The 27,655-nt window shown below is 28.2% G+C and overlaps 1 protein-coding gene across 2 annotated transcripts in view; it reads right to left on the bottom strand.

Annotated features, from left to right (window-relative positions):
- Nolo (ADAMTS-like no long nerve cord) overlaps positions 1-27,655 on the bottom strand; it is a 163,575-nt gene that overhangs the window by 65,618 nt on the left and 70,302 nt on the right. For both annotated transcript variants that reach the window (XM_074242506.1, XM_074242505.1), the window contains exon 3: positions 7,304-7,402. In XM_074242506.1, coding sequence (XP_074098607.1) covers positions 7,304-7,402 — 99 coding nt within the window. The remainder of the gene's footprint in view (positions 1-7,303; positions 7,403-27,655) is intronic.

Raw genomic sequence — 27,655 nt, 5'->3', positions numbered from 1 at the left:
GGTGCTTAATGATGTTTCAGTATAGGGGTGGGTCATGGGGGTGTGTCCGATGAATGAAAATTACTGGAAGGCGTTGGTAGAGATAAGGGAAGGTCTCTTGAATTTTTTAGATTTTTTTACAACTGCTAACAGGGTGCACAGTGAAGTTTCAGTATAGGGGTGGGTCATGGGGTGAGTCCGATGAATGAAAATTAGTAGAACGCGTTGGTAGAGATAAGGGAAGGTCTCTTGAATTTTTTCAGATTTTTTTACAACTGATAATAGGGTGCACAGTGATGTTTCAGTATAGGGGCGGGTCATGGGGGTGAGTCCGATGAATGAAAATTAGTAGAACGCGTTGGTAGAGATAAGGGAAGGTCTCTTGAATTTTTCCGATTTTTTTACAACTGCTAACAGGGTGCATAATGATGTTTCAGTATAGGGGTGGGTCATGGGGTGAGTCCGATGAATGAAAATTACTGGAAGGCGTTGGTAGAGATAAGGGAAGGTCTCTTGAATTTTTTTAGATTTTTTTACAACTGCTAACAGGGTGCACAGTGATGTTTCAGTATAGGGGTGGGTCAGGGGGGTGACAAAATAGGGGGAAAATTTTTTTTTATGTCACTAAGTATCGTATTCAATTTATGTCAACCATTTCCACGTCAGCCCGTGTCGTTTTTTATTTTTTTAAATTATTTTTAATTCTTGTTATAGTTAACGTTCGAAACTTCTTGTACATATGACATGTGGAGAAATTACGTACTTGAAATAAAAGTTTCAGAAAAATCTTAAAATTTTAATAGTTTAATGTCTAACACGTCAAAAATATCAATTATCTGTAGCTATCAGGGATGTAAATTTGTGTTGAAGATTTAATTTGTACTGGTATTTTATTTTCTTTATTTAACTACTCTACTTTCGTATAATCAGTGCTTAAATGTATCAAAGGATGTTTTCACTGTGTTACTCTCCAAGCTATTCGTTTGTGAATAAATATTTTTAAAATCGTGGTTTGTTATTTCTTCTGTAATCCGTACACTTCAAAGTTTATTTTTGACAAAACAACTCAAAATATTCAAATGTATTTTAATGAAGCAATTGAAAAAAAGTCAATGATTTACATTTTCGGAATTTTTGAAAGTTTTTTGTTTTTACACCAAGAAGATACATTTTATTTTTAATGATTGGTTTTATAATAGAAAATTTACATTTTCTGATAATTTGTTGTCAAAAATAGGATAGGCCTCACTTCCAAATGATTACCAAACATTGTCTTATTTTCCTAATACGAAAATTTAAGATCAAGAAACGAGTAGTTTATTAAAACCACTGTAGTGACTTTTATAAAGTATAAAAAAAATGATTTCAAGTAAAAGCGGAAATATAAAAGCTCTAAAATATATTCACAAAATTTAATATAATAGAGATGTGTATTCAACGATAAGTAAACATATTTATTTACTTTCTCTTATTTCTTAGCTTTGTCTCTTATGTTTCAAGGGATCTCTTACTTGGTTGTATTGTTGTAAAATAGAATGCAGATTTGCGAGAGTCTGCCGCATTGGCAAAGTTAGCTTTATGCTACCGCAGGGAACTACTGTGTTTCGATATAGGCAACGAGATAGGTTTAGAATGAGAAAGAAAGAAGTTATGTGCAATCAATGTTCGATAGAATCTCAAGGATACGAGTGGATATTGATATTCAGGATGGAAAACAGCAAAGTATACTTATCTCAACGAAAATGCTCTGATAAAATCCAAGAAAAGAGACTTAAGATATAGAGAGATAACTTGCTCTTGCTTCACTACATTTTGAGACATTCACGAAAGACACAAAACCTATATAAGTTAGAGTTCAGAGTATGTGAACCGACGCATTGCTTTGCATACTGTAATGTACACGAATTTCTTCTTGAATTGCGTACAGAAAATATATCGCGTAATGTAATATATTCTTACTATATAACTTGTTTCTCTCTTATTTGTCTTTATTTACAAAGACTGAAATATCTACTAAATTTTGCTTTACTTTATTAGGTGTGTATATACTTATAAGTAATAAGATCTTCAAAATTTATTTTTAAATCAAATACAAGCAAAAATTTAAGAGATGTTTCTTCATGATAGAGTGATAACATTTGAAAATTTACTTCAAGTTCTTTAACCTTGAAAAAATTTCGAAAAAGTAAATTTATCGAAAAATGATAAACTGAATATATAAGATGAGATTTGCTGTATACTCAAAAAATGTAAAAAAAAAAGATGTTTTTTTTTTTTTTTTTTTTTTTTTTTTATAGTACTGAGGTAACAATGAAAAACTATAATAAGAAAGATCTTCCCATTTTTATTTAAAAGTTCGTATTTGGAGAGCATTTTCTAGAGCTGCCTAGCAACCAACAAAATTTCAGTATCAAAAGTAATAATGAAATACTTCATTTTTTTGATCCACTATAATGCACAGACAGAAATTTTCAGTAAAAACTACCATTACAATCGTGGTAATTCAGTTTGTTACTTACTGAAATAATTTTTAAAGTTTCTTCAAAGAATTTTACCAGATTCTCTTGCAAAATTTTATTAATTTTATCAAGTATATTATGAAATAAATTACTTTAATTCCACGATTACTATTGTATTGGTGAATTACGATTGTATTGGTGAATTTTATCGAAAATTTCAAAACCAAAAAAAAATTATAAAAGCATAGTCTGTTGATGTGGCAGAAAAAAATGATTTCTGGAATTTCAATGTCATTTTAATTCAATTAATTTTTCTTTTTATCGTTTTTTAATAGAAATTGCGTCTTTGAATAATTCGATTACTTCTATTCATAAATATTTATTAGCTTACAAATGAAATATTATCAACTATTTATTTTTGGAGCGTAAATTTTCAATATTTCGACTCAAAACGGGTAATTTCATAATTGATGATGTATTAGTTGCTTAATGTTTTGCTAAATCTTGGCGGAGACTTGATGTTAAAGTAGCTAACTAGTTAAATCATTTATGGACATGCCTCAAAGCTGATAAACTATTCCTCATTGTTGGTTAAACTTTTTTCATAACGTTGTTGCTATCGTGATAGACTGATTATTGATTTTAAATTAGGTGAAAGTAACGGAAAGATCAATAAAGGTAAGGTGAGTCTAGTTAATACTTAATTTAAGAAAATATTTGCAATGGAATGTATAAGTGAAACTATCTTTAGTACTTAGCATCGTTAGCATCTTAAATGCTTTAGAAGATATTATCAAAATGACAATCATTCTACTCATATCTGTCAATATATATTTATAACTATTGACACCATGCACCCCACGCTTTTTTTAAAATGAAATAATTTTTTTTTTTTATTCACACTATTATTAATTTATATTTATTGAAATTTTCAACCCTATTCTTAATTTAAATTCATTTTCTATTTTTTAGATCGGTTTTTCGTAAAAAGCGTGTTTTTTGGTTTTTTAAAACTATTATTTTTTGAGTACAGTAACATTTTTCACACTTCAAGTATCTCATCTTATATTTACATGTTACATAATATTCATTGTTTATTATAAAAGTATCTTAAATTCAATGCATCATGTATGCGTCATAGAAAAATATAAAAATATTTACGGTCTGTTTCATAACAAAATACCAATGCACAACTTAATCATTTAACTTATTTTTTCAAAGCCAAGGTACTACTGAGAATGAGTGACGTTGGGAGAGAAGCAGAGTGTTAACTTGTTATTAACAACTGTAAAATAATTAATTTTTCAAGCAACTACCTCAAAGTAAACGTCTCGCAAGTTCGCTGCAATAATGTATAAGCACGCAAGGGAGTTTTGTAGAAACTTCCAAATGAGAATTTGTAATGATGACGGTTAGATAAATCAGGAATAATTTCATAGTAGAAATTGATTACATGCCACTAGGAATATATTGTCTAACTTAATATGCTTTTCACTGTTAGCTAGTGATTTTAATCATTGAGATTGAAATTCATAAATTCATTTATTTCAATGACCTTCATGATTGTTATAAGATAAATTTATTTTTGTATATGATTGACACAATAATAAAATTGAAATATTCAAAAGTGCACACTCCATAACAATAATTCGATTTTTAATCGAATAGATTTTATTGATTACTATTAAAGAGCTTTAAATTAGACGGCATTTTTCAATACAGTACCACAAGTGCAATTCTGAAGATAAAAGAAAAAGCGTATTACACGGAGAGAAAAGAATAGATCTTGTTCCTATGTTAGAATGGTAACCATTGCTACACTGATAGAAAAACTATCTTGATTTAAGAAACTTTTTTTCTTCGAAATTTGAACTCTTGAAACTAGATATAGATATATTTCTTTCAAGAATTTTTGTCTCTTGGTTCAAGGCAGGCGATAACATTGATTCAAGATGTTACCGACTTGTGTTAAGAATGATTTTTTTTTGAGTCATTAATTTACTTATTTCCAAGAAATAATTTTTTTTCGGTATAACAATTAAAGACTATTTAGTTTTTGAAATATACTTTGATGAATTATTTCAAGTTTTTTAAACGATAATGTTATTTTGATTGAAAAACTAAATGTATCGATTGAAGATAATATAGCTCTTAAGCCAAGAAAATCTAAATCAAGACAAGAAATTCTTAAAGCAAAATAATTATTTGTCTTCCAAAATCAATTCTTAGATCAAGAAAATATCTCTTGAGTCAACATAAATTTTCTATCAGTGTATGTTACATAGTAACGGAAATTTTTGTGAGAATCCTGTGTAAATTTGGTGATAAAAATTTTATAAATTGTGATAAAAATATAAACAACCACTCATTCGTTGCGGAATTAAATTCTGAACATAATGATGTTGTTTTTTCATTTTTTTTTTGATAAAAATTTCAATTTGTTAATAACAAAAAATAAAAAATCTCAGTTTTTCATAAATAACTCAATAACTACAGGTGATATCAAAAATCGGAAAAATGATCCTTAAAAAAGCAGGAAATTTCTGAAAAAAAAGTCTCGACTCCCGAAACTTTAGCCTAAAATACGGCAACAGTTGCGCCGTTATTATTATACAACAAATTCGACTCATTAAATAGTAGTTATAATTCAGTTGAATTTTCACAGTAACGTTAAATTTGTATTTGTCAAAAATTTATAAAAATATATTGTTTATTTTGTCTACATTATCTTTTGAAAATGTTGTTTTTTTTTAATTTTTTTGTTTTTATGTAAAGTTTGTTCATAAATGAAAACTCTTAAAATTCAGTGAGCACACACGGCACTTTGTCTCCCTTTTTGCTACAATGAATTCGCGTTTGCATTCACGTCAAAAATACTCGGTACTTTTCTACCAGAGAAAAATATTGACAACAGCACATTCATATTTGTGTTATGTACGATTAAAAAAAAATAATATAGAAACGCTACACTAAAAGTAAAATTGAAAAAAGTAAAATGCAAAATATAAAAATGGAAAAAGTTTAACAAAAAGGGGAAAAATTTAAAGGAAAAGAAAAGGTGGACAAAAAAAATCAAATACTCTTAAGATGCATGTTTCTCCGGGTCACGAGAGACGTCGACTCTTTGACACGAGTTGTCGACTAAATGTGAAGTCATGAGAAATAAGAGAAATGAAAAGAAAAAAAAAACGCTGCGTCAACAAAAATCTGGGTAGGAATTCTTTAGGATTTTATGTTTACAGTGGTCGTTCGTGAAGGCCATTCCCGCATTTCCGCACGGCAAAAGCTTCTCTATGTTTGTTTCATGTCGTAACCATTTGGTCACCTGCCATCAAGAGAATGAGACGACATGCTGTAATAATAGTAGTGGTAATGATGATAAAAATAACAAAAATTTTTAAATATTTTCGGAATTTTTTTGCGCTTATACTTTCACGTTGTGAATATTTATGCTCTTCAATAAACTATATAATGCATTGGCGTGAACATTATATGGGATTTATTTAGTCTGATGTTTTGTTAGGGTTTCATCAGAGTCATTTTATTATACAATTACACTACGAAATATCTACCTGTCAAGTACTTTTATGGTTTCCTCTATCAAATCCTTTAACAATCACAGTTTTGGTAATTTTATTGACTTCTGTTTTGTCATTTTGACAAACTAAAAGTGATTATGATTAATTTGATATTTAGAAGATTAGTGAAAGTGTGAAATTTTTCTTGTTCTTTTGAAGTATTGGAAAAAAATTGTCACAATAAGGGTATAATGTCGTAATATCGTTTGTGTAAGCTCAAATAAACTTAAAGATAATAAAAAAAAAACATTATTTTCTTTAAAATTTCACGTTTGTTTCAAGAATTAAAGACCTTGAATTTTAATTCAATAAATTATAATTTTTGGATGAAGAGTAGAAAGTTCTTAATCTAATAATTTTACTTTTACGCGAAATAGATTTTTCTCAAGAATTACCGTGAAAAATAATTTTTATGTAGCCAATTTTTATATCTGGCTATATAAATGATCTGATTTACTCATGTAAGACCATATCACGCTACAAATTAAATAATGCTGTGAAGCGGGAAAGAATAGGAAGTTACAGTTAATTATTGCGTGAAGCGTTCCACATTCACGTAACAGAATACTTGGTAGAAAAAGATTGAGAAAGGAATATGGAGAGGATCTTCTTAATGTGAATTTATAGAATATGCGAGAAAAAATTCCGATAGCTCGGACTGGGATTCGAACCCAGAACCTTCCGAAGACATGTCGGCTGCTCTACCACTTGAGCTACCCGGTCTAAACTAAACGTCTCTTTCGCTTATTTTATGTATGAGATAAAATATTTATTTATTATAATTTTTTAATTTTTACTGAAATGGGTACGTCAATGTCAAATAAGCTCTTTGGGAGAGTAAAAAGAGTGATTATTATTTTAGAACTTGTAAGACGGACTCTCTCGTGGGGAGACGATTCAGTGATTATGCACCTTCCATCGGAGATTTTCAAAACTACTTTGGTCAAAAAATAACACGTAGGCATTCAACCACTATATCGTCATGTCAAACATGTAATAAATGCAATGAAAATATGAATAGTAATAAGCAATAACTTTTTAATCAACATTTAAAAAAAATTTTTTTTTTCGATGGTCCATTAGTGTTTAGAAATGTTTGTTTGATAGAAATATACTGACATAAAAATATCTTTTTAAAAAATATTAATTATTATCATCTATATAATGTGTTTTATAGATGAAACGAAATTGTTTTCAGTTGAAGAGAATTTAGATAAAAATTTAGAATAACTTTTTTTTCGTAAAAATTTACAAACTTATAGTATAAGTAACAAAATAAAAACTTACTTGGCCTACTGTAGAATAATCTGCATGCCCAGTAGATGATAACGCAGATATATTGTCAAACGTACTGTTGTCGCCGAACACCAGACCCAAGAAACACATCTGTAATAAAAATTTTGTTATTTCAATTCATCCGAATTTGTATTAGTATATACCATACAGAATTTTTTCTACACTCGAAATGAGAAAATTCAAAAAGGTTAACATTCAAATTTTAATGTTGATGATATCTCATCTATCGGGTCTGCATTTGAAATCTGTAATTGTAAAATAATAGTAGTTGCTAATAACCTTATATAGTTGATGCGACTTTAAATAAATTAAAATAAAAAAAAAAATTTTCATTTATCCTAAAACAGATTAAATTTTTGACCCGGGTTCATTCTTCGTTTACTTCTCTGATGTATCAGGTGAATGACATGAAAGGAATTGCATGCAATATTGAATTCACTCTCGTATCAGGTGAGTCTAAATTAATTGTTCTTTGAGTTCGTTCCATGACATCGTTTTATTTTTAAATCAAAAAGGGAAAATCTGTAGATTCAAACAATTCATGGGTATTGTGGGAAGTTATTAATAACTCACAAATTTCTATAACAAAAATTTAATCGACGAGTACAGATGTTATAATAATGATGTAAATTCTATTTAAAAAACAACATTCTTAATATTAATGTTTAATGATCATTATTTGAATCTTTTCTCCATAAATTAATATTTATGAAAATATTCAATTTTATTTCTTAACCAAGTAAAAAAACACTTGTCCTTTATAATATTTTTTTTTTGATACTTTTACTCAATTCAACAATGGTCTTAAATTATATTAGATTATTTTTTTAAAAACTACAATTATTCATAAATTTGAATAGATAACTATCATTAACTGTAACAATAATTGGATATGAAAACAGTTAACCAAAAAAAAAAAGATCTGTCTGTTGTATGGAGATATTTACTAACATATTGTCTAGCAGAAAAATATTTTAGTTTAAGAGCGCCCTGGGTAAAAAATTTTTCTTCTTTAGTACAAAATTTAACTTTCTAAAATTATTTAAAAGTTTAAAAGCTTAAAAATTTGATTTCAATCATCTTGCAAATTAAAAATTAAAAATATATATAATTTTTATTGAATTATATAAGCTAATTATATTTATAAGTAATTTGTTTCATGTCTCGAAGAATTGATTATAATGTTAAATAAATTTGCCATACATTATCGATCTAACAGATACAGAGTCGTGATTTTTATTAATATATTATTAAAAAATAAATGGTTTGTAATAAAAGATTAACGAGTAACGCCCCCATAGATCCTCTATCAATTTAAGTAAATACCGCGGCCACTTTTAGCAAAGAAGGGAATGAAAAAAAATATTCATTTTTTATTTCGAACGGTATTAGATCCTTTTAACCTATATACTGGTCATCATTTATATTTATTGTGTGTATAGGTACCAACCAGTATCGGACCAGAATCCTGAATGTGTAAAAGCTTTTTGTTGAATTTATATATATATATATATATATATATATATATATATATATATATATATATATATATATATATATATATATATATATATATATAGGTATATTGAATAAAACGATGTGACGAATATAGAAGGATATAAAGATTTAAACTCAAGATATACCCTCGTGATTCGCCCAAAATTTAACAAGGTGTTGATGCATTGATTCGTGATACGGTTGAACTTCATGATTTCATGCACGAACAATCTCGCGTGCCACGCATGCGGTTGCTCTCGTTCGGTTTAATTAATTTTATAATTAAAGGGATGTTATCCATCTGAAGTATATATACGTTTTCAATTTATTTTTAACCATTCAATTTATCATATCCAATGCTATTCTACCACAAACAAGTAAGTAGTATCTTAAAAATTAATATTTAATACAGAATTTTGATTGTGATGAGGATAATCGTATTAAACACTTAGTTGTATTTTTAATTAATTCAGAAAATGAAGATAATCGAAGTAAGTGAAAAATGATTTTATTTTGGTTAATTTTGGTAAAAAAGTAGATATAAGGTACCGGCAAGTAATAAGGCCTAGCTAAGGGAGATTTTGAAAAAAATCGAAAATATTGCATTTAATTATTGCAATGTATCATTAATTTTTAAATTAATACATTAGCCATAAAATATAATGGAGTAATGGTAATTTACACCATAAACAAACTCAAAATTAAATTTTTTAAAAAACCTTGCGAATAGGCCTTATTTTTATTATTTTTATTATTTTATTACAGTAGGGTAATATGGCCTGCGGGTTATACATACTGGAAATAGTTATACTATCCTTGATAAAATTGGTATTAGAGATCAATCATCACTTAAATTGAGCAACAATACTTTTTAAGATGTTGATAAAAATTAGAACAATAATTTTAAATTATTAAATATAAAATTATAAAAAATGTTTACCAATTACTCAAATCGTTTTTTAAGAATTCTTCTGCGTTACTTTAGTATACGACGGATAATGAAATATAGAAGACAAGGAACATTGTATCGAGACTCTATAAGCTTGTAGCGACATTTCTAAGCTGGACGCTTCTACTAAAGAAGTCTTTAGCAGAAGAGGTTTTTTTAAATAGCATTTTCCTATCACTTAGGCCTTATTACCCGCGGGTACCTTATATTAATAAAAAAGTAAATAATTGATTTGTTAATCTAAACGATTTAGCCATTTTACGAATATAAGTACATTTTTCCAATAAAATTGTGTAACATGGTAAAATTGGTAAATTTAGACTCACCCGTAAGGTAAAAACGAATCTAATAGTAAACATAGACTGTAAAATGAACTTTAAAACTCTGTTGATAATTGATTTTTTTATCGGCTCCATTGCTCAAATAATTGTTCCGAGAACTCCATTCCGATACTTTTAGTAGTTTCTTGACTTTTATTAGTGCCGCGCTATCATATAGAATACCTATAAGATCTATACTGTTAGGAACTTTTATTAGAGTTATCCAATACAAAACCATGACGTAGTAAAAAATTAAGAAAACGGTTGACCGTAAAAGCCATCCCTATGCAACTTCTCGCTAATTTCATACCTAAACGGTTAAAATTGTACTTATGACGTTTTATACAAGTTTAATAAAACGCTATGTTTTATCTATTAAGAAGAAGACATTTTTTAGAAGTCTATTGTTTTAGAATAACTTTTAAATAGCTCTACCGATCGACTCCACAAACTAATCAGCTTTTAACAAAGCTTACACATTTTTTTATGAGGTCAGTGTTGAAGGTTAATATCCTCTTTATTGGATTGTCAAAAATTCGTAACTAAAGTAATTTCCTTTAATAACGGTTATTTTTCATGTTTTCCCGGAATAAATTAAAATGATTTTTACATGAAAGTTACTTTGAAATACAGCGATATATGTTGAGTTGATAGTTCGTATTTATTTATTTATTTATTTATTTATTTATTTATTTATTTATTTATTTATTTATACAATAAAATCTTAATGAATCAAGAGAAAAATCAAAGTGAAATAAAAAGTATAAAACTTTTTATAATATTATTTATAGAGTCACAAGTCATTTCCAAATAAGAAAAGAAAAATTCTTTAGACAGTTTCACTGGTTTTTAGTACTTGGAAACTTGCCAATATCTTTCATATTTTTTCATTCCCGAGAAAAAATTACGCATGATAATGTTCACGTTTGGAACCGTATTTCTGTCAAAAACTGCTAATGTATTGTACATACATTGCTTATATCTATTTATACCTATATTCTTTAAATACATATCATTTAAGAAAATAAATAGATAAATATAAGTAAATCCTTTAGAAGACGGATGAAATTTCATCAAAGAATGTAAATTCATATTCACCTACTTTCTAACGGCTTTGAACTTCTGGTGATGGTTTTGTTAAAAAAGTTTTGTCCCTTTTAAAGTTTAAAACTTGGAAACCTATAACTTTGAAGGCCGCAGTAACCAATATAATATAATGTCTTTTCCGACTTGCATTTTACTTGTCACCGACACACACAACTTCAAAGTGATGAATAAATCGTGGGCGCTTACATATATCAATGTGGGAAAAGGTTTGTTCTTTCAATTCTATACAGCAGTTGTCAAACGGATTTTAATGAAAAAATAATAAAGGTCATTTTCATTCAACTGCTAACAAAAGGCCTCTGTGAATATAGAATTATTATTTTTTTTTATTGAAATTAACAATCAAAGATGTTTCTACAGAGATCATCTGTTATCAATTAAATGTACTCCAGTATAAATTCAATTTATTGTTAATTGAAAAATAATCGATTGAAGAACAATTAATTCAATTTAATTCCAACGTAATAACTTTTAATTTAAAGATTTTATTTGAACCAGTTGATACGAGATGAATTTTTTTTTTTTTTTTGGAAAATAAAATTATTAGTTGATCAGACATATGAGTTAAATGAGAAAAAGTTCAAAGAGATATATATTTCATAGCAATAAGAAAAAGACAGAGAGAGAGGGAGATGTATGATGGGTAAGAATTTCAGGGTGAAATCGTTCAAAGCTACTTCATATAATGTGTGCTCTATTTATTTTTTGTCTTACTTCAATATATGTACACATAAGTACAAAAGATACTTGACTATCCAGAATAAAATAATTTGGAATCTGCGTGATGGAAGCGAGAATTTTAAAGTTGAGATACTTAACGCTTCGCGACACACGAAAGCCTGTTTGGAACGTCGACAACGGCGACGACGACATTAACCCCGGGATGGGGTTTTCCGCACGGCTGTAATTATTATTTCTGCGATTATTCCTCCGTGTAATTATTATTATTTCTCACGTTTTGTTTTACTACACAGTGCATTGTAATAACAAGATATAATCCGGTTTTATTAAATGTTTTCCGCTGTTTTTATAATTCATTATTCATTTGAAGATAAAACCATGTTAATTATTTTTTCAATTTTCGTATTTAATCTGAGAGACAAAAACATATTATTCCGCGAAAAATAATTTTATTTTCTTAAATACTGCTGAGAGCAAATTCCTCGATTATGATACAAGTTATTCATTGGTTCAAGAAAATTAAAAATTTTAATTTATTTAGTAATAAAAATTGCCAACGTTTGATAAATAAAATTTCTACTTTATCAAATCATGTTGTCAATTTAGAGAGGAATTAAAACTTAAATAAAGTAACTTAAGAATTAATTGTTAAATTCAATACTAAGACATGTTAATTAGACATGTTTTAGAGATGTTAATATTATAAAAAGTAGTTAATGATAAGAACAACAAATCTTTTACATTAAATTGATACGTAAAACGTTAAAACATGTGCCAAGTAGAAGAAATATGGATTTTTTAAATTTATTTTTAAATATAATTAAATACCGTAAGATTTTTTATCATTGAACATTACGCACATTTTACCTTTATTAATGTATTCTATTTGTTTTATTATACTAATGAAAAATAACATAAATTATAGATAGTTATACCATAAAGAGAAAAAAATTTGGTAAAATATTCAGATTTATGTATGTTGTCATGTTTAATTGAATAAAAATTAAACGGGAAAAAAAAAAAAAAAAAAAAAAAATTTAATTATTGTTTCAAACGAGTAATATACTTTTTCTTCAACAAAATTTTTTTTGTGTACATGTAATGAAAAAAAAATTTCCATGAAAAATATTTTTTAAAGCAAATAACATATACCTCTAAATCTTAAAAGACCATAATTATCTGACTACTTGTGTGGAAATAGTTTTGCGATTGTGAGCACGCGAAGGTCGTAGTCCAAGAGGCGAACTATGTATTTTCGACACTGGGCGGTTTCGTTGTTAGATTTATATGTTTTGGTTAGTCTTTAGACAGTGTAAAATATAACGATAAGGTCACAAGAATCCGTATAACTATTGCCATGTATGTTTTCGAATTTTAATGTCAGTATACTATATTTTGATAATAAATAATCGACAATAAGATTTTATGTAATATCTATCAATAGCTCTCAGTCTATTATGTTCACTTTTATGAAGTATTATCATACTTTGCCTTTGATCATCCGTTATTGTAGTAAAAATGTAAGGACTGAGGAAAAATACTCGAAGGAAATAAATAAAATTGCTTGAGTTTATCTTCGCCTAATTGGATATTTGCATCGCATTTACATTTCTTTAACGTCTGCGCTTTTTTTTTTTTTTTTTTTTTTTTTTTTTTTTCCCTATTTAAGTGGAAAATAATAAAGAATCGTAGAAGAGAAAGAAAATTTGTTAGAAATAAAAAAAAATGGGACTTGGTATTTCTACTATTTCGTGTCATTTTCCGATCCCTTTTTTCGGTGGAATTAAAAGTGTTTCGGACTAAAAAAAAAACCATACAAAGATGTACTCTGTAGAAGTAATTTTACAGTCAATAATTCTTCTCTTCGATTTTCTTAAGTCTGAAAATAATCGTAAAAGGCTAGATAAAAATCTCGGGTGCGATCTGTCGCGCCTACCTGTCTAAAAGAGGTTGTTTCTTTTATTGAACCATGAAGTCTAATAATAATAAACTATTAATGTTGAGTTTTATATTTATGTGTTGTAATGCTTATACTTATGAGTGTAACTGTTATGTGTATTTGGTAAATCAAAATAATGATATGTTAAATTGCGTTTAAAATGTCATTAAAGACCACCCGTGAATGCAATTCTGAATTTTTTCTCAGGAATTTTAATAATTATTCGAAAGCGGTGCTACCTTATTTATAGCAATTAAATACCAAAAAATAGACTTTTAAAATTTTTTTTCCAACTCAATTTTTTCTTTTAAATTATATTATTTTTCATGAAATGTGAGAAAAAAATTTGTAATGGTTAAAAAAAAATTTAAGATATCACGGTAATAGGTTGAAATATTGTAGAACCTATATCGAAATTATTACCGTAATTTTTGATAATAAATTATTACGCTCATTAAAAATCGGAAAACAAGATCAAGATTCTAAGTCAAGATTCATTTAGAATTATTATTATCTTATTTTTGGACTCGTGTGGGAATTTATTCTTACCGTGCAGCCTTAAAAAATCCGTAAATGAAATAACTGAAGGAAAGAACCCGGTAATAATAATAACTTAGTCCTTGTTAAAATTAATCCATGCTCTTAAAAAATTGTAAAAATATAACTTCTAAAGATGAATGAGATCGTAAAAAAATGGGCATCGGTTATACCTCTAAGCGGCCGGTGGTCTTTGAATTTAAGTGGGATGAGCACCGTGAATTGTTGGAATTGTAAACCTACAGCGAGGGTGCATCTTTTCGATGCGCCACACAGATTGTTAAAACGAATTTAACTGATCAATTAGACTGTCTATTAAAGCTGTGAATTCAAGGTAATAAAATATATTTAAATAACTGCTGACTTCATTCATATATTTTGTCTATTAAAAAGTATAATACCCCGGAAATTAAATTTAATAGAATGTTTCGCTTTATTTAATTGAAATTATTAATTCAAATTCAGCATTGTTATATTTATTTTTGTGTTGGTAGATTTTAGATATTAGTAACAATGTAGTATAATTATATAGTATAATATGTTTGCTTTCTCTTCCTATCCATATTACAAATTTTATAAGTAGACGTTTTATCTGGACGACGAAAATTGGTTGAAAGGTTGAACTGAGTAATTTGGTAAGTCTTCAATACTTGGAATAATTTGCGATCGGATAAGCGTCAAGATGATCAGCACCTCCTAGTGTTCTCAAATTGCTTTCCGATTTGTCGATACGATAGCGTCAGGTTGTACCGGTCTAAGTCTTATCATTTTATTTTTATTTGTTAGCCTACAGTTGAATTCTCTAAGCTTTAACTTTTTTGAAAAAAAAAAAAAAAAAAATTAATTGTTATAAAAATCGTAAATTTGATAAAACGACTTACAAAAGTTGGATCGATTATTGAATTAAAATTTTTTCTGTTTTAATTCACAGCCTGATCGAATTTCCAACAGTAACGGAGACGTTAGTAAAAAACAAGAAAAAAAAGACCATTTGGCAGCCGAAACGAAAGAAGATTCCAATCTTACTAAAGTTTTGAAATAATTATATACAATTGTTTGTATGATTTTTCACAATGATTTTCTCTTGCTTTTATCACAGACTTTATTTTTAATAACATTGATAAACAACTTCCAACAATATTACCCTTCTTTGATCTTGCTAAAGCTTTTGATACTGTCAATGATGACATTTTATTAGATAAATTATGGAGACGTGGTATTATAGGCTTACTACACTAAATACTAAAAAATTATCTAACAGATAGAAGCCGTCAGTGCGTTCAAATAAATAATTTTAGAAGCGAATATAACTATGTGAAATTTGGAGTTCCTCAAGAAACTATACTTGGCCCGCTCCTATTTATACTGTATATTGCTAATATTGGTGATATCTTTAATTAATTACCTAAAAATGCTCTTGTTTCATATGCTTATGATACAGCGGTATTATGTTATGGTAGAAACTGGAATAAATTTAGTCAATATCTAAATAACTAGTTAAGTAAATTAGATATCTCGTTAAAAAATAACCAACCATCGCTTAATATTGATAAGTCCACTTTTATTGCTTTTGGCAATTATGTAGATAGCATATAAATCAACTTGAAATTGTTTATTCATAACAAAAAATTAAAAAGAGTTGATAATAGTAAATATCTAGGAGTATTTTTCGATTCTCATACGAAATGGAATAAACATGGAAGCAAACTTATGAAAAAAATTAAATATTTTACTTTTCTGTTTTATAAACTAATTAATTGGATCCAACCACAGGTCTTAAAAACTATTCATCATGGCTCGTTTGAAAGTGTAATAAATTATGGTATCATTACTTGGGGTAGGGCATATGACAATTTCCAAAAAATGACATCATGATTAATTTATTGTGCATTAATTAATTAATAAATAAATAACCTGAGTCGAAATTTTAATGTAAGGCGCTATCGCAATATCCTGAAAGAATTTTGAAAATCAAACTGCGATGGGATTCGAACTTGGGTCGTCTGCATGAAAGTCTCGAACATTACTAACTACGCTGCAAGCCGTAATTTAAATAAGAAAATTTAAGTAGCTATTCGAATGATCAATAAATATTTTATTTCAATGTATACCGCCAAACGGCAGTAGTGCAGCGGTGGTGCGGCACGTAAAATAATCAAAATTATCACGGCTGTAATGAAGCGGTAATGCGGTGCTTAAAAAACCGTGCAGCGCTGTTGCGGCGGTGATGCGGCGGAGTTCTGTTTTTACTCGGGTTTGTTGTTAATGCTCTTTTATATTATTATAATGATTGTAAAATATTATACTCTGAAAGAAGATTTAATACTCGTAATAGACAGTTAATTTTCCCTAAACGTAAGAAAACTATTAACATAAAAAATGCTTACTATGTAGCAATTAAATATTACAATAAACTACTGAATGAGTTAAAAACATTGAATGTATCTAAGAAAGTCCTAAGAAGAAAAATTTGCAAATTTATTAGAAATCTGAATTCTTAGAAACTTATGATTTTTTCTATACTTTAGAGACGACTGTACAGAAATTTGTTTTATGACATTTGTAATTTTGTACGTTTCATTTCTATTGAAATTTTCTTGATTTATAAAATGTATGCATAATTTTTTATATTTTTTTTCTGGTTTCTATGCACAGGTGTTAATACATCTCTACAGAATTTATATCTAGAAGTAAATAAATAAATACATATAGCTAATGAATTAAAAATAAAGTTACTGAATACAATTAAACTGTATTTAATTACGTTATTATTTACTGATCACGTTGACAATCACCATGTCTCACAATTAGATTGAGGGATTCTATATTTACATGAGCAAGAGGATGAGAAATACAGGCCGCATTGAAATAAATTCATTTTCAAGGTTTGTGATTCATGGTTCAATTGCCAGAGAATAATTGAATAACCGAAACGTTACGCGTTTTCCATTTATTTAGCGCTACCCAAAGATTTTTGTTTTATTTTATTTATCAATTACGCTTTGAAAGGATTTAGAGTTTTTTTTTTAGTCATTTTTATGCATACATTCATATAAAAATAAGTTTTTTTTTAACATTTTTATTTTATTTTGCGCAAATTTGTTACATAGAAGGAAAATACAAAATACTATTTCATGTATATTATATTTCAAAATTTCAATATTTTTTAATATATATGGTTTGTTTAGAACAGTAAATTTTAAAATGCACAAAAGTACTCAGAGGATTATTTAACAATTGTAAATATTTTCGAATGATCACTTAATGGCTTACGGCTTGACCAATTAATTATTTAGTTAATTTCTAGAACACAGCTTATTTTATCATTATCGTTAATTGATTGCCAATTACATAATTCTGTTGTTTACTATAATAAACACTAGTTTAGTTATATATATTTTGGATCGTTATTTTAATTACTACTCTCATTAATCTGATGATCATACAAGGTTGTTTTGAATGAATAATTAATTGAACAAATTAATGATCTAGTGACGAAATTAAGGAGGCTAGATTTTGCTCATTATGGTTCTGATAAAGTGATGATACCGTTCGATGCTTGAGTCATAGATTTTTAATAATTTATTCTGCTATTTGTAAAGTTTTAGAGTGAGATTTTAAATTCGAAAAAAGTATTATTTTACACAACTTCGAAATTGCTTGATGAATCATTTTTTGGTATCAGGCGTCTTGATCCCCCGACAAAATATCCCCAAGACAAAAAATCTCCGACAAGTTATACTTCAAATTCGTTATAGTTATTAAAAATTATTAAAAAGCACAATGATAAAAGGGTACAACACGGTAACAAGCGTTTGTGTTAGTCTAATGTCGAATAAACAACACACAAAAACCATGTTAAAAGGGCGCAACAGTATTACCCGTGTTTGTGTATGAATAAATATTTATATTTATCTAGTGTTGTAAGTGTTCTAAATTTTATATATTGATACAAACGATAAAATTGTTTAATATTTGGTGGTTTATCGTTTGATTTGAAAATTCCGGCTATTTAGGATTAATTGTCGGGGATTTTTCGTCTTGGGGAGATTTTGTCGCGAATATTTTGTCAGGGGATCAAAAATCATGGAACCCATTTTTTAAGTCAGAAGTTCTTTTTATGCTCAAAAACTACATTGAATGCTGCAAACTGTATTAAAACCGTTTGATTCGTTGGGGAATATAAAAAAAAACCATTAGATTTTTGATCTCGAAAATTTAGTGGGATTAATTAATTATCCACAAATTTAACACTATAAATAAATATTGTTGCTCGAATAATGACCGAGATTTTGATGGTCAATGATGGAGTTAATGCTAGCTTTACAGATGCTATTAGTTATATTTGTGAGCTCATAGAGATCAAAACTTTACGATAGGAAATTTTTCGAGCGTTTTGAGTTTGAATTTGTATATCTATTGAACAGATAATTTTATAAATATTAATTTAAAACTTTCAAAAGTTGATTTCGTGTAGTAAAACGAAAAAGAACATCAACATTAACCTATTAAGTACACAGAAAAAAAAATTAATTTGAATCAAGAGAAAAATTCTTAAACCAAGAAAATAATTTTAAAGAGTTTTATTGTCTTGGATCAAGACGAAAAATTCTTGAATCAAGTAAAATTTATTTAAACCAATAAAAATTTCTTAGTTTAAGAATTTTTCTATTCAAATCAAGAAGATGAAATTCTTCAAAATTATTTACTTAATTCAAGTAAATTTTTTTTTCTGTGTAATATAAAAAATTGTAACGCTTCAAATCTCGATAACTTCTTAAATAGATTCATATTATCCATTAAGGATTTAATATTTGGAATAGCTATCAAATTTTCAGTTTAACTACAAATAATGTATGATAAAAAAATAAATGTTATTAGGCTTCTGCATATCTTTGTAAATCGGAAAATTTTTTCTTTACGCATATGCGTTATATTTGCGGTCGATGTTCAGTTCAGTGAAAGAAGATTTTTAATAATTTTTAATAAACACATCGCAAAATATTTAAAATAAAAATTACGTCAATAATCGACAGTAATCATTTTTTTTTCTACTTAAATTTATGAGACAGTAATAGAATATATTTTTTGAGTCGTAACATTATAGTTTCCATACTATTGAAAAATTATATTATTTAAAGATTTAAATATTGATTTTGAACATCAATATTTACTCTCAACTCTTTTTTTTTTTAAGTACGATTTTTAATTCAAATAGTTAAATGCAATCAACTACCTCTAAAGAATTATTAAAAAAATTTCCACCCTATTTATGTTAAATTTAATTAATTTTTTTTCTTAAGAAATGATTTGGGAGAAGTTAATTAAAAATAATTGCTTTAGCATATCTTAATACTTAATGCTAAACTTGAAAGAAAAAAAATTATTCAGGTATATCTTTAAGGATATAAAGAGCGAACCTTGATGTGCTATTACCAACAAAAATTATCCAAGTTTCACAACCTCATTTAAATCCGATGTCTGAATAATTTGTCGATTATTTTTACAATTTTCTAAATTTTCATTTTCTATGTACCAATTTTTGTAATATAATTATGTAATTCATGTACAATGTACATATTATACTTAACTGTAAATGACATCAATACTCTATTTTTTAAATTGTATTGAAAAATGAAATATCCTATCAAGTGTATAAATCGATTTTTCATGAATCTTTTTTTTCTGTACCTCATAAAAATGTGGTAGTACATAAATATTGCTATATATGTGCTTGAACAATTTTAGAGAGCGCCTAGGGCCATCAAAACCCGCGACCCGACACCATTACCCGAACCAATCGACCTCATCTCCTATACCTTGATTATATAGCATCTGCAAGAAGCGTACGTTTATATCGTCCCTTGCTAAATGTCATTATGATATCCTACTTATTTTTTACGGGCAATTTTATATTTTCTCATTCAAATATTTCCTACCTGATTTTTTGATATTTCTATTAACCTCTTTTTCTATTTTTATTTTCCATATGACTCACAACGGGCCAACGTGTAGGAGTGTTCTACTCTCAACACTCCGTCATGAGATAATTTTGTTTTATAAAATCATTCTTGTATTCTCCTTCCCCTGTAAGTTGGACATTAAATTTGTATAATTGTATAAATGTCTTAGCAATGAGTTGCTACAAAAATTTAATTTCCGTAGTTTTTAGTTCACTTACTCTACACAGAAAAATATCTTTACTTGATCCAAAAATACTTTTTGATTTTAAGATCTAAGTTGTTTTGGAGCAAGATGAAATTTTCTTGTCTCAATCAAAGTTTACTCCAACCGAAAGAATTTTCGTTTTCATAAATATTTTCTTGACCTAAGAAAATTAATTCTGTAACAAAAAAATGTTTTTTTTTTTCAATGTTGTATTTAAGAAATATATACGGAAAAAAGAATATTTAAAAACTACCGTTAATATCTCAGTAATCGTGAAACATAACATGACTTTTCCATTAACTGGTAATTGAAATTATTTTATTATTTTTTTTTTTAATAAATTTGAGCGTTAATTATCATAAAATTTTACCGACCTTACTGTGAATTAAACCAATAAAAAAAAAAAAAAAAAAAAAAATTAAATTTGCATTTAAAGAAGGTAATAGACCAAAAGAATATTTGTGTTTGTGTAATTAAAAAATTATAACTAATACCCTTAAGTACTCTTTTTGAGTAAAAAAAAATACATTTGGTGAATAAAGTTTTTTTTTGTCAAATACGTTATTATGATTAATCCTTAGGATGAATGCTATAGTAAAAATTCCTTGGAAATTTTCCGAAAAGTTTATTGTCAATTTGCTTTTATCTTCTTTCTATCATATTTCCTTGTCTTTTTTTAAAGAACTATTTTGTCATTCCTACTCTCAAGCATCGTTACAGTATAAAAAAGAATTACACCCTAAATTTGCCGTTAAGGTAGTAAAATAAGATTTCCGCAATTTTAAACTTTCTTGTTAATTTTTTAAATTATTATTAGTTTATTTGTCACTTCCATTCATTTCTATTTGTTTCATAGAAAGAACATGAACTTTTAGGTTTTTTAAACTTTTTTGGTTAACCCTTTAATTTATCACACGTGCATGCTTGTAAGCAAAAGAAGATTCAGAAAAATAAAGCAATGACACATGTATCCGAGCTTCCGTGCCAGGACATTAGGGAAATCTAGCCAGAAGAGCCCGACTAGAGAATTTAAATGTTCTCAGCGCAGGTTTTCATCGAATTTATTATTATTCTCAATTTCAAATAACTTCTTTGTTTTCAGTAAGTTATTTAAACAAAAAAGACGATATCCATTTACAAAAGTCGTTCTATCTCCAACATGCATATGCAGGGCATTTTATTCTACAAACCTAGCTCATAATATGGGTTCATTGTATATTCGTTGACAGGTTCATTATAATGTACCGAACGTTTTTTGTCTTTCACTACTCTCATTGACATGTCTTTATTTTACGGATAAAATTTCAAACCGCTTTGTCGCTATTTTTATTGAAATATCGTATTACACTTTACATAAAAAAAAAGAAAAAAAAACAAGAGTTCAATGAGATAAGTAATCATTCAGCTATTAAACAATTATATAATTCTTTTTTTTTTTAATTACTAAAATTACAATAAATTAGCTGTAATTTAATAATTAACTAAATTATGATTGATCTGATTTATTTGTGGTAACGAGTTAAAATTATTTCAATTTTACTAATATATTTTCACCTGTCAGATACAATGCGACACGTGTCTGACATTGACAACTCATCCCCTTAGCTCGTACTGTATAAATTTAAGCTGCAAGCAGAGCTATGACACGCGTTACTATAAAAGATTTGCTACAATTGAACTTCAGATAAATTTCTTGAGGTAATGAGATGATTTGTCACGAGAAGTTATAATGTTTCCCGAGTTAATTAGGTTTTCTGAATGATTTATTACAGAATAAACGTCTAGCGTCTAAGTACGAATTTATAAATTTTTAGGTAGATTTTATAGAAATCAATCTTTTGTATTGGTCCTCAAGTCGGAATTTCGTCGGTATTTTATCGTAAAATCTCTTAACTAGTCGAGTAAAGCTAAAAATAACGTTAGTTAAAATATTTATAAGGCACCAGCGGGTAATAAGGCCTAACAAAAGGAAATTTTGAAAAACAACAAATAATTTTTTTCTATTGAGAAAAATTTTAAAAATCAGGAAAACGATTGACCCTAAAGGTCATCCCTGCAACTTCCCGCTACTTCCATACCTAGGCGCTTAAAATTGCACTAATGATGTTTTTGTACTCTTGGTGCTGAAAAATACAACTTATGTGTTGTTTGAGCCTTTCGAGCTCAAAAGTCTGATAGAAGTTTGATAAAACACTATTTCGTAATTTGGCGATTAGTTTGGCAGCTCAAAACTTATTTTAAAAATTCAATGATTCAACAAATTTTATTTTCGGTTATTTTGCAATTTCTCAAAATCTATCGGGCCTCATATATAAAAGGTTAATTTCTACAATATAAGGAAATGCCTTGAAAGATTAAAATTTTTCAGAAATAATTAAAGTCTAATTTATGCCGAAAGTTTTCTATCTAGGTAAACTTAATTCAAAGTTTCAAATTGAGGGTTAAATTACCCTACAAAGTGCTAAAAAAAGTTTTTCAAGCATTGCTGTACAATTACATATATAATTTCTTTTCTTATTTTTTTTCTTTTAGTTTACAATTTTTTTAATATTTATAAATGTGGGAGATTTTTTAAGAGTTGAGTTATCTTTTACTATACAGTAAACTTCATATGAAGTTGAAACTAGGATTTATTATTTTTTAATTTTACTTATTAAATCATCAATTTGTGTTTAATAGTAAATCATAGGATTTGAAAAACTGCGCCTAATGCTATCAACCGCGTGAAAATCGGTTTATTCATTCAAAAGTAATTGCAGTTTGAAAATTTAAAGTGTGACAGGGAAAACTGAACTTCTCATGGTCGTTATCGACCACTTTATTGACGCCTCGATAAATGAGGGTTTTCCCTTACCGTTCGATTTTGACAAGTAGTTCAGACTTGTCACCGGGCGTGCAAATCGAAAATCCCCACTGCTGTCCCCAAAAAAAAAACGAAGCGGGGTTGACAATAGGAAAGTTCGAGAACTCGGAGTCAAGGGTTATAAAAGATCCGACAAAAGAAACATCAAGGCTTTTTGAGCCAGGCCCTGGAACAAGTAACGCTTTTTTGAGCCAGCCCTTGGAACAAGTAACATCTTTTGAGCCAGGCTTTAAGCCAGTGACGCTTTGAGACAGTGAGGCTTTTGGCAAAACAGTGAGTCAGTGTAGTACTGTGTAGTAAATTCTGTCATCAAGATTTAGGACCCTCAAGAAGGAAGTCAATATACGATCCGGAATTGGGAACCCTTTACTTGGAGCCAGATAGTTTATTCGAGACGAGAAAGAGACCAACCAGCCGCTGATTTCGCCAGTTTCCACCAGGACATCACTCAACATTTGGAGAGTTGGAAAAGTTAAGTCAGGTATTATTATTACAATTATTTCAGGCCAAGCTGGAATTTGTAAATTGAGAGGCCGAATTAACTGTAATAAAATTTTGTCAATTAATGATCGCTATTGTCTCAGATGTCACTTTTTAATTTAGTAGGTTCTTTTATAAGTAATTTATTCACATATGTCAATTAATTAGTTTGTTGCAAGCCTTTTAGTTATGGGAAATTAATTAGTTAAAATTATTTGATTAAGTTGAAATAGTAGAAGCATTTGTGTAATTTAGATAGTCAAGGTCATTTTGGAATATATGTAGTTTGAATATTTAATGAGGCTTGTTAAACTTGTAGAATTTGAAATTTGAAATTTTGTAAAATTAATTCTAGGCCGTTGGGCTGAATTTAATTAATTTAGTAAATTTAGTGAATTAATTTTTTGAGAAAATTGTTAAAGAATTTAGTTGAGAAATTTTGGTAATGAATTAAATTAGTGAATTTGGTATTTTGTATTAAAGAAATGTTAAGCGTAAAACTCAAGGAATTTAGTTAATTAGTAATTCGAAGAAATTTGAGTAATTAGAGAAAGTGTGTATTAAGTTAGCGTCCGGTGGACGATTTTTGTATGGAATTTAGTGAGTATTTAGAAACGTTGTATAGACGCCCGAGTCGGGGGTACAACGGATTAAGTTAGGAAACCGCTGCGTAGACGCCCGAGTCGGGGGCGCAGTCGGGAATAGGTTTTAACTGGTATTCCGTCAGGTTGACGAGGTAAATTATGTTAATTGGTATTCCGTCAGGTTGACGAGGTGATTAGTTGGTATTTTATGGTATTCCGTCAGGTTGACGAGGAAATTAAGATATTGAGATATTCCGTCGGAGTGACGAGGTTAAGAAAATTGGTTATTTATTTGTAAGAAGAATTGGCAAGGGCCAACGTAGGTGAGAGGTTCTCACGATTAAGTTAGTTTAAGTTGTAAGAATAAATTGGCAAGGGTCAACGTAGGTGAGAGGTTCTCACAATTAAGTTAGTTTTAAGGAAATTATTAAGTTTGTAGATTTGGTGAAATAAATCAATTTTATTTTTATAATTAGTTCTTTTCTCAGTTTATTTACAGCCTTTCTCGGACTTCTCACGACCCTGTCTTTATCCTCTCATGCTTCCCCGGTTTCTGGGACACCGTGTCTAAAATCCCAGTGGCGCCCTTTCTAAAGAGGAAAGGGGTAGCTAACTGGACCTGGTTAAACACCACGGTTACAAAAGAATAGTGTTATATTAAACTTTTATCAGGCTTTTTTCCTCGAAGAGTTCAAAATAACAAATAAATTATAGTTTTGAGCTTGAAAAGCTCAAAAACGTCATAACTGTAATTTTAAGCGTTTAGGTATGGAATTAGCGGGAAGTTGCAGGGATGACCTTTACGGTCAACCGGTTTTCTAATTTTTTTCTATTCTTCACTGAAAAAATTACTTGATTCAAGATAAATATTGACGAATCAACAAAAAAATTATTCTTCGTGGTCATAATAACAATACATGTACAGTACCTTTTTTTTTCTGGGTGGACAATCATGCGAAAGATTTAAAAGTATTTTATTTTAATCAATTTTATTATGGAAAATGAGATTAGGAGGCGTGCACTTTTGGATTTTCTAAATTTTTTTATCTTTTTTATCTCAAAATTCTCATTCTTGGTTTGAAAAATCCCTCATCCTTGAACAAGCGTCCACTAATAAAAAAGGTAACTTGATTCAAGAAAAAATCTTTGATGAACTTAACTTTTTTATTAGTGTATTGTATTATATTTATTAATGATACGTCAATTATAAAGTTTGATTATGTAAAAAGTAAGAAAGAATAATAAACTTAAGGTTAAAGAATATTAAAAGGTATAACATACTACCACCTTCAACATGAGGAAATAAGGAACAAGTAATGTAGAGTTACAAATTAAAAAATAATATTATAGTAAGAGAAATTATAAACATTGTTAAAAGAATGTTATCTTCAATTGATAAAATAAAATTTTTCATCAAAAAACAAGAAACAAAAAAAGTGCTATAAAACTTAATTAAACTTCATTTGAAATAATAGAATGAAATTTTTTCGAGACTTCCGAGTCAAATTGTAAATAAAAAACTGTTCAAAGTTGGATGTTGTGGTTGAATGGAAGTGCTGGGTCACGCGTAAAATGACACGCCTCCCACTCGACTCTGATTTATTGCAGATTCTTTCATTAGGATTCTAATATGCAGGTTTGGGTCGGCGCTATTGAAGTGTCTGCCAGAATGAAGATTCTCTCTGGTAAAATACAGTCAAGTAGAAAAAGACAGTTAAATATTATCTGTAGACCTCATACATTGAAAATTGCGACAGAGAAGTAATAAGGGAAAAGGGAAAAATATAGATAGTGGTTTTGTGATGCCTTGACTGATTTAAGAGAATTTGTGACGCGCGAACCACAAAATCAAGCGTACAGTAAAGCTACCTTCCTTTAATGTTTTTCTTTATTTTATTTATTTATTTATTTTTTATTTTTATTTTTATTTTTCAGCTCTCTTACCTACTCACTTAATTTTTTTTTACGGTTTCTTCTTGAACCTATTTTATTGCAGCTACGAAATCCTCTTTGATAAAGAACCACTATGGTTCATTATTCTTAGAAGTCTTCGATATGCTTTTTCTTCTTATATTTTCTTTCCATAATAATAAATACCTTTAACTGGAGGACATAAAAGCAATAACTCGTTGAGTCTAAGCAAAAGTTTTAAATACTAGTCGTAGTGTTTAACAAAAACAAAATATTTATAAAGAAATAAACCTTGCGATAAAAAAATTTTCTAATAAAGACAATAAGATGAAAAGAAAAAAAATAACGATGTTTGAAAAGTTTGGAAGATGTTAAAAAATTTTTTTTCTTGTCTCTAAATGAATTATACGAAAAGTTTAGTCGGTTATCTGTCGCCAGCAGGACTTTAGGCCGTACTGATTTATCAAATGTCTCTCATTGAGAATGAAAATCCGTGAAATACTGTCATAAGTGTGCCAAATACTATACTTGAACATTTCCTGATTAAAAGATAATAGTAAGCAAAAAAAAAAAAAATGCGATTGGACACTGATAATAGTGTGGCGAGAATCCAACTGGCTAGCTATCCAATGATATTCTAGTTATTTTGGTTAGAATTTCTCTTCAAGACGTTTGTATTGATTATTACGGAAACACTGATAACTATGTAACTGTATTTTATCAGGAATTACATTGTTAATGCATACCGCGGATGAATTCCGGAAAAATATTTGTCAAAATCAATGACTGAATATTCACATTGTGGAGATTTATTTTTATTGTGAACAATACAGTCGAGTCACGTTATGAGCCTGGCTAGTTGTCTTCTTTTTTTAACCAGACTCGCGTTAATAAGAGAGAGACACTAAGAGGGCTCATAACGCGACTCGACTGTATTTTAAATATTTACAACATACACTGTAAAAATTTTTTGGAGTAAATGCGCAGTGATTTAGGAATGAATGCGGAATGAATGATTTTCAATTGATTTACTCCCTCCGAGAGTGAAATTTACTCCGAGATAGATTTAAATCATACTATTAATATATTTCACTCCGCGAAGTAAATTTTTTAATTTTTTTTAATAAAAATAAAAAAATAGTTTTGACTAGTTTAAAAACTATTAAATGCATATTTAGAGATTTCAAAAGTTACAATTAACAAACCGTTTTTTAATTTATGTCAAATTTCAAATTCTAAATATTTTTTTATACGAATTAAAAAAATTTGTTTTTTAAAATTCTAATGTTTAAGAAATTTTTTTTTTT

This window comes from Cotesia typhae, unplaced genomic scaffold, assembly GCF_013202065.1.
Source record: "Cotesia typhae breed Kobodo isofemale line unplaced genomic scaffold, CoteBio_Ctyphae contig_4, whole genome shotgun sequence".
Lineage (NCBI taxonomy): Eukaryota > Metazoa > Arthropoda > Insecta > Hymenoptera > Braconidae > Cotesia > Cotesia typhae.
Note: the sequence above shows the minus strand (reverse complement) of the source record. Positions and strands in the feature narration are given on the sequence as shown.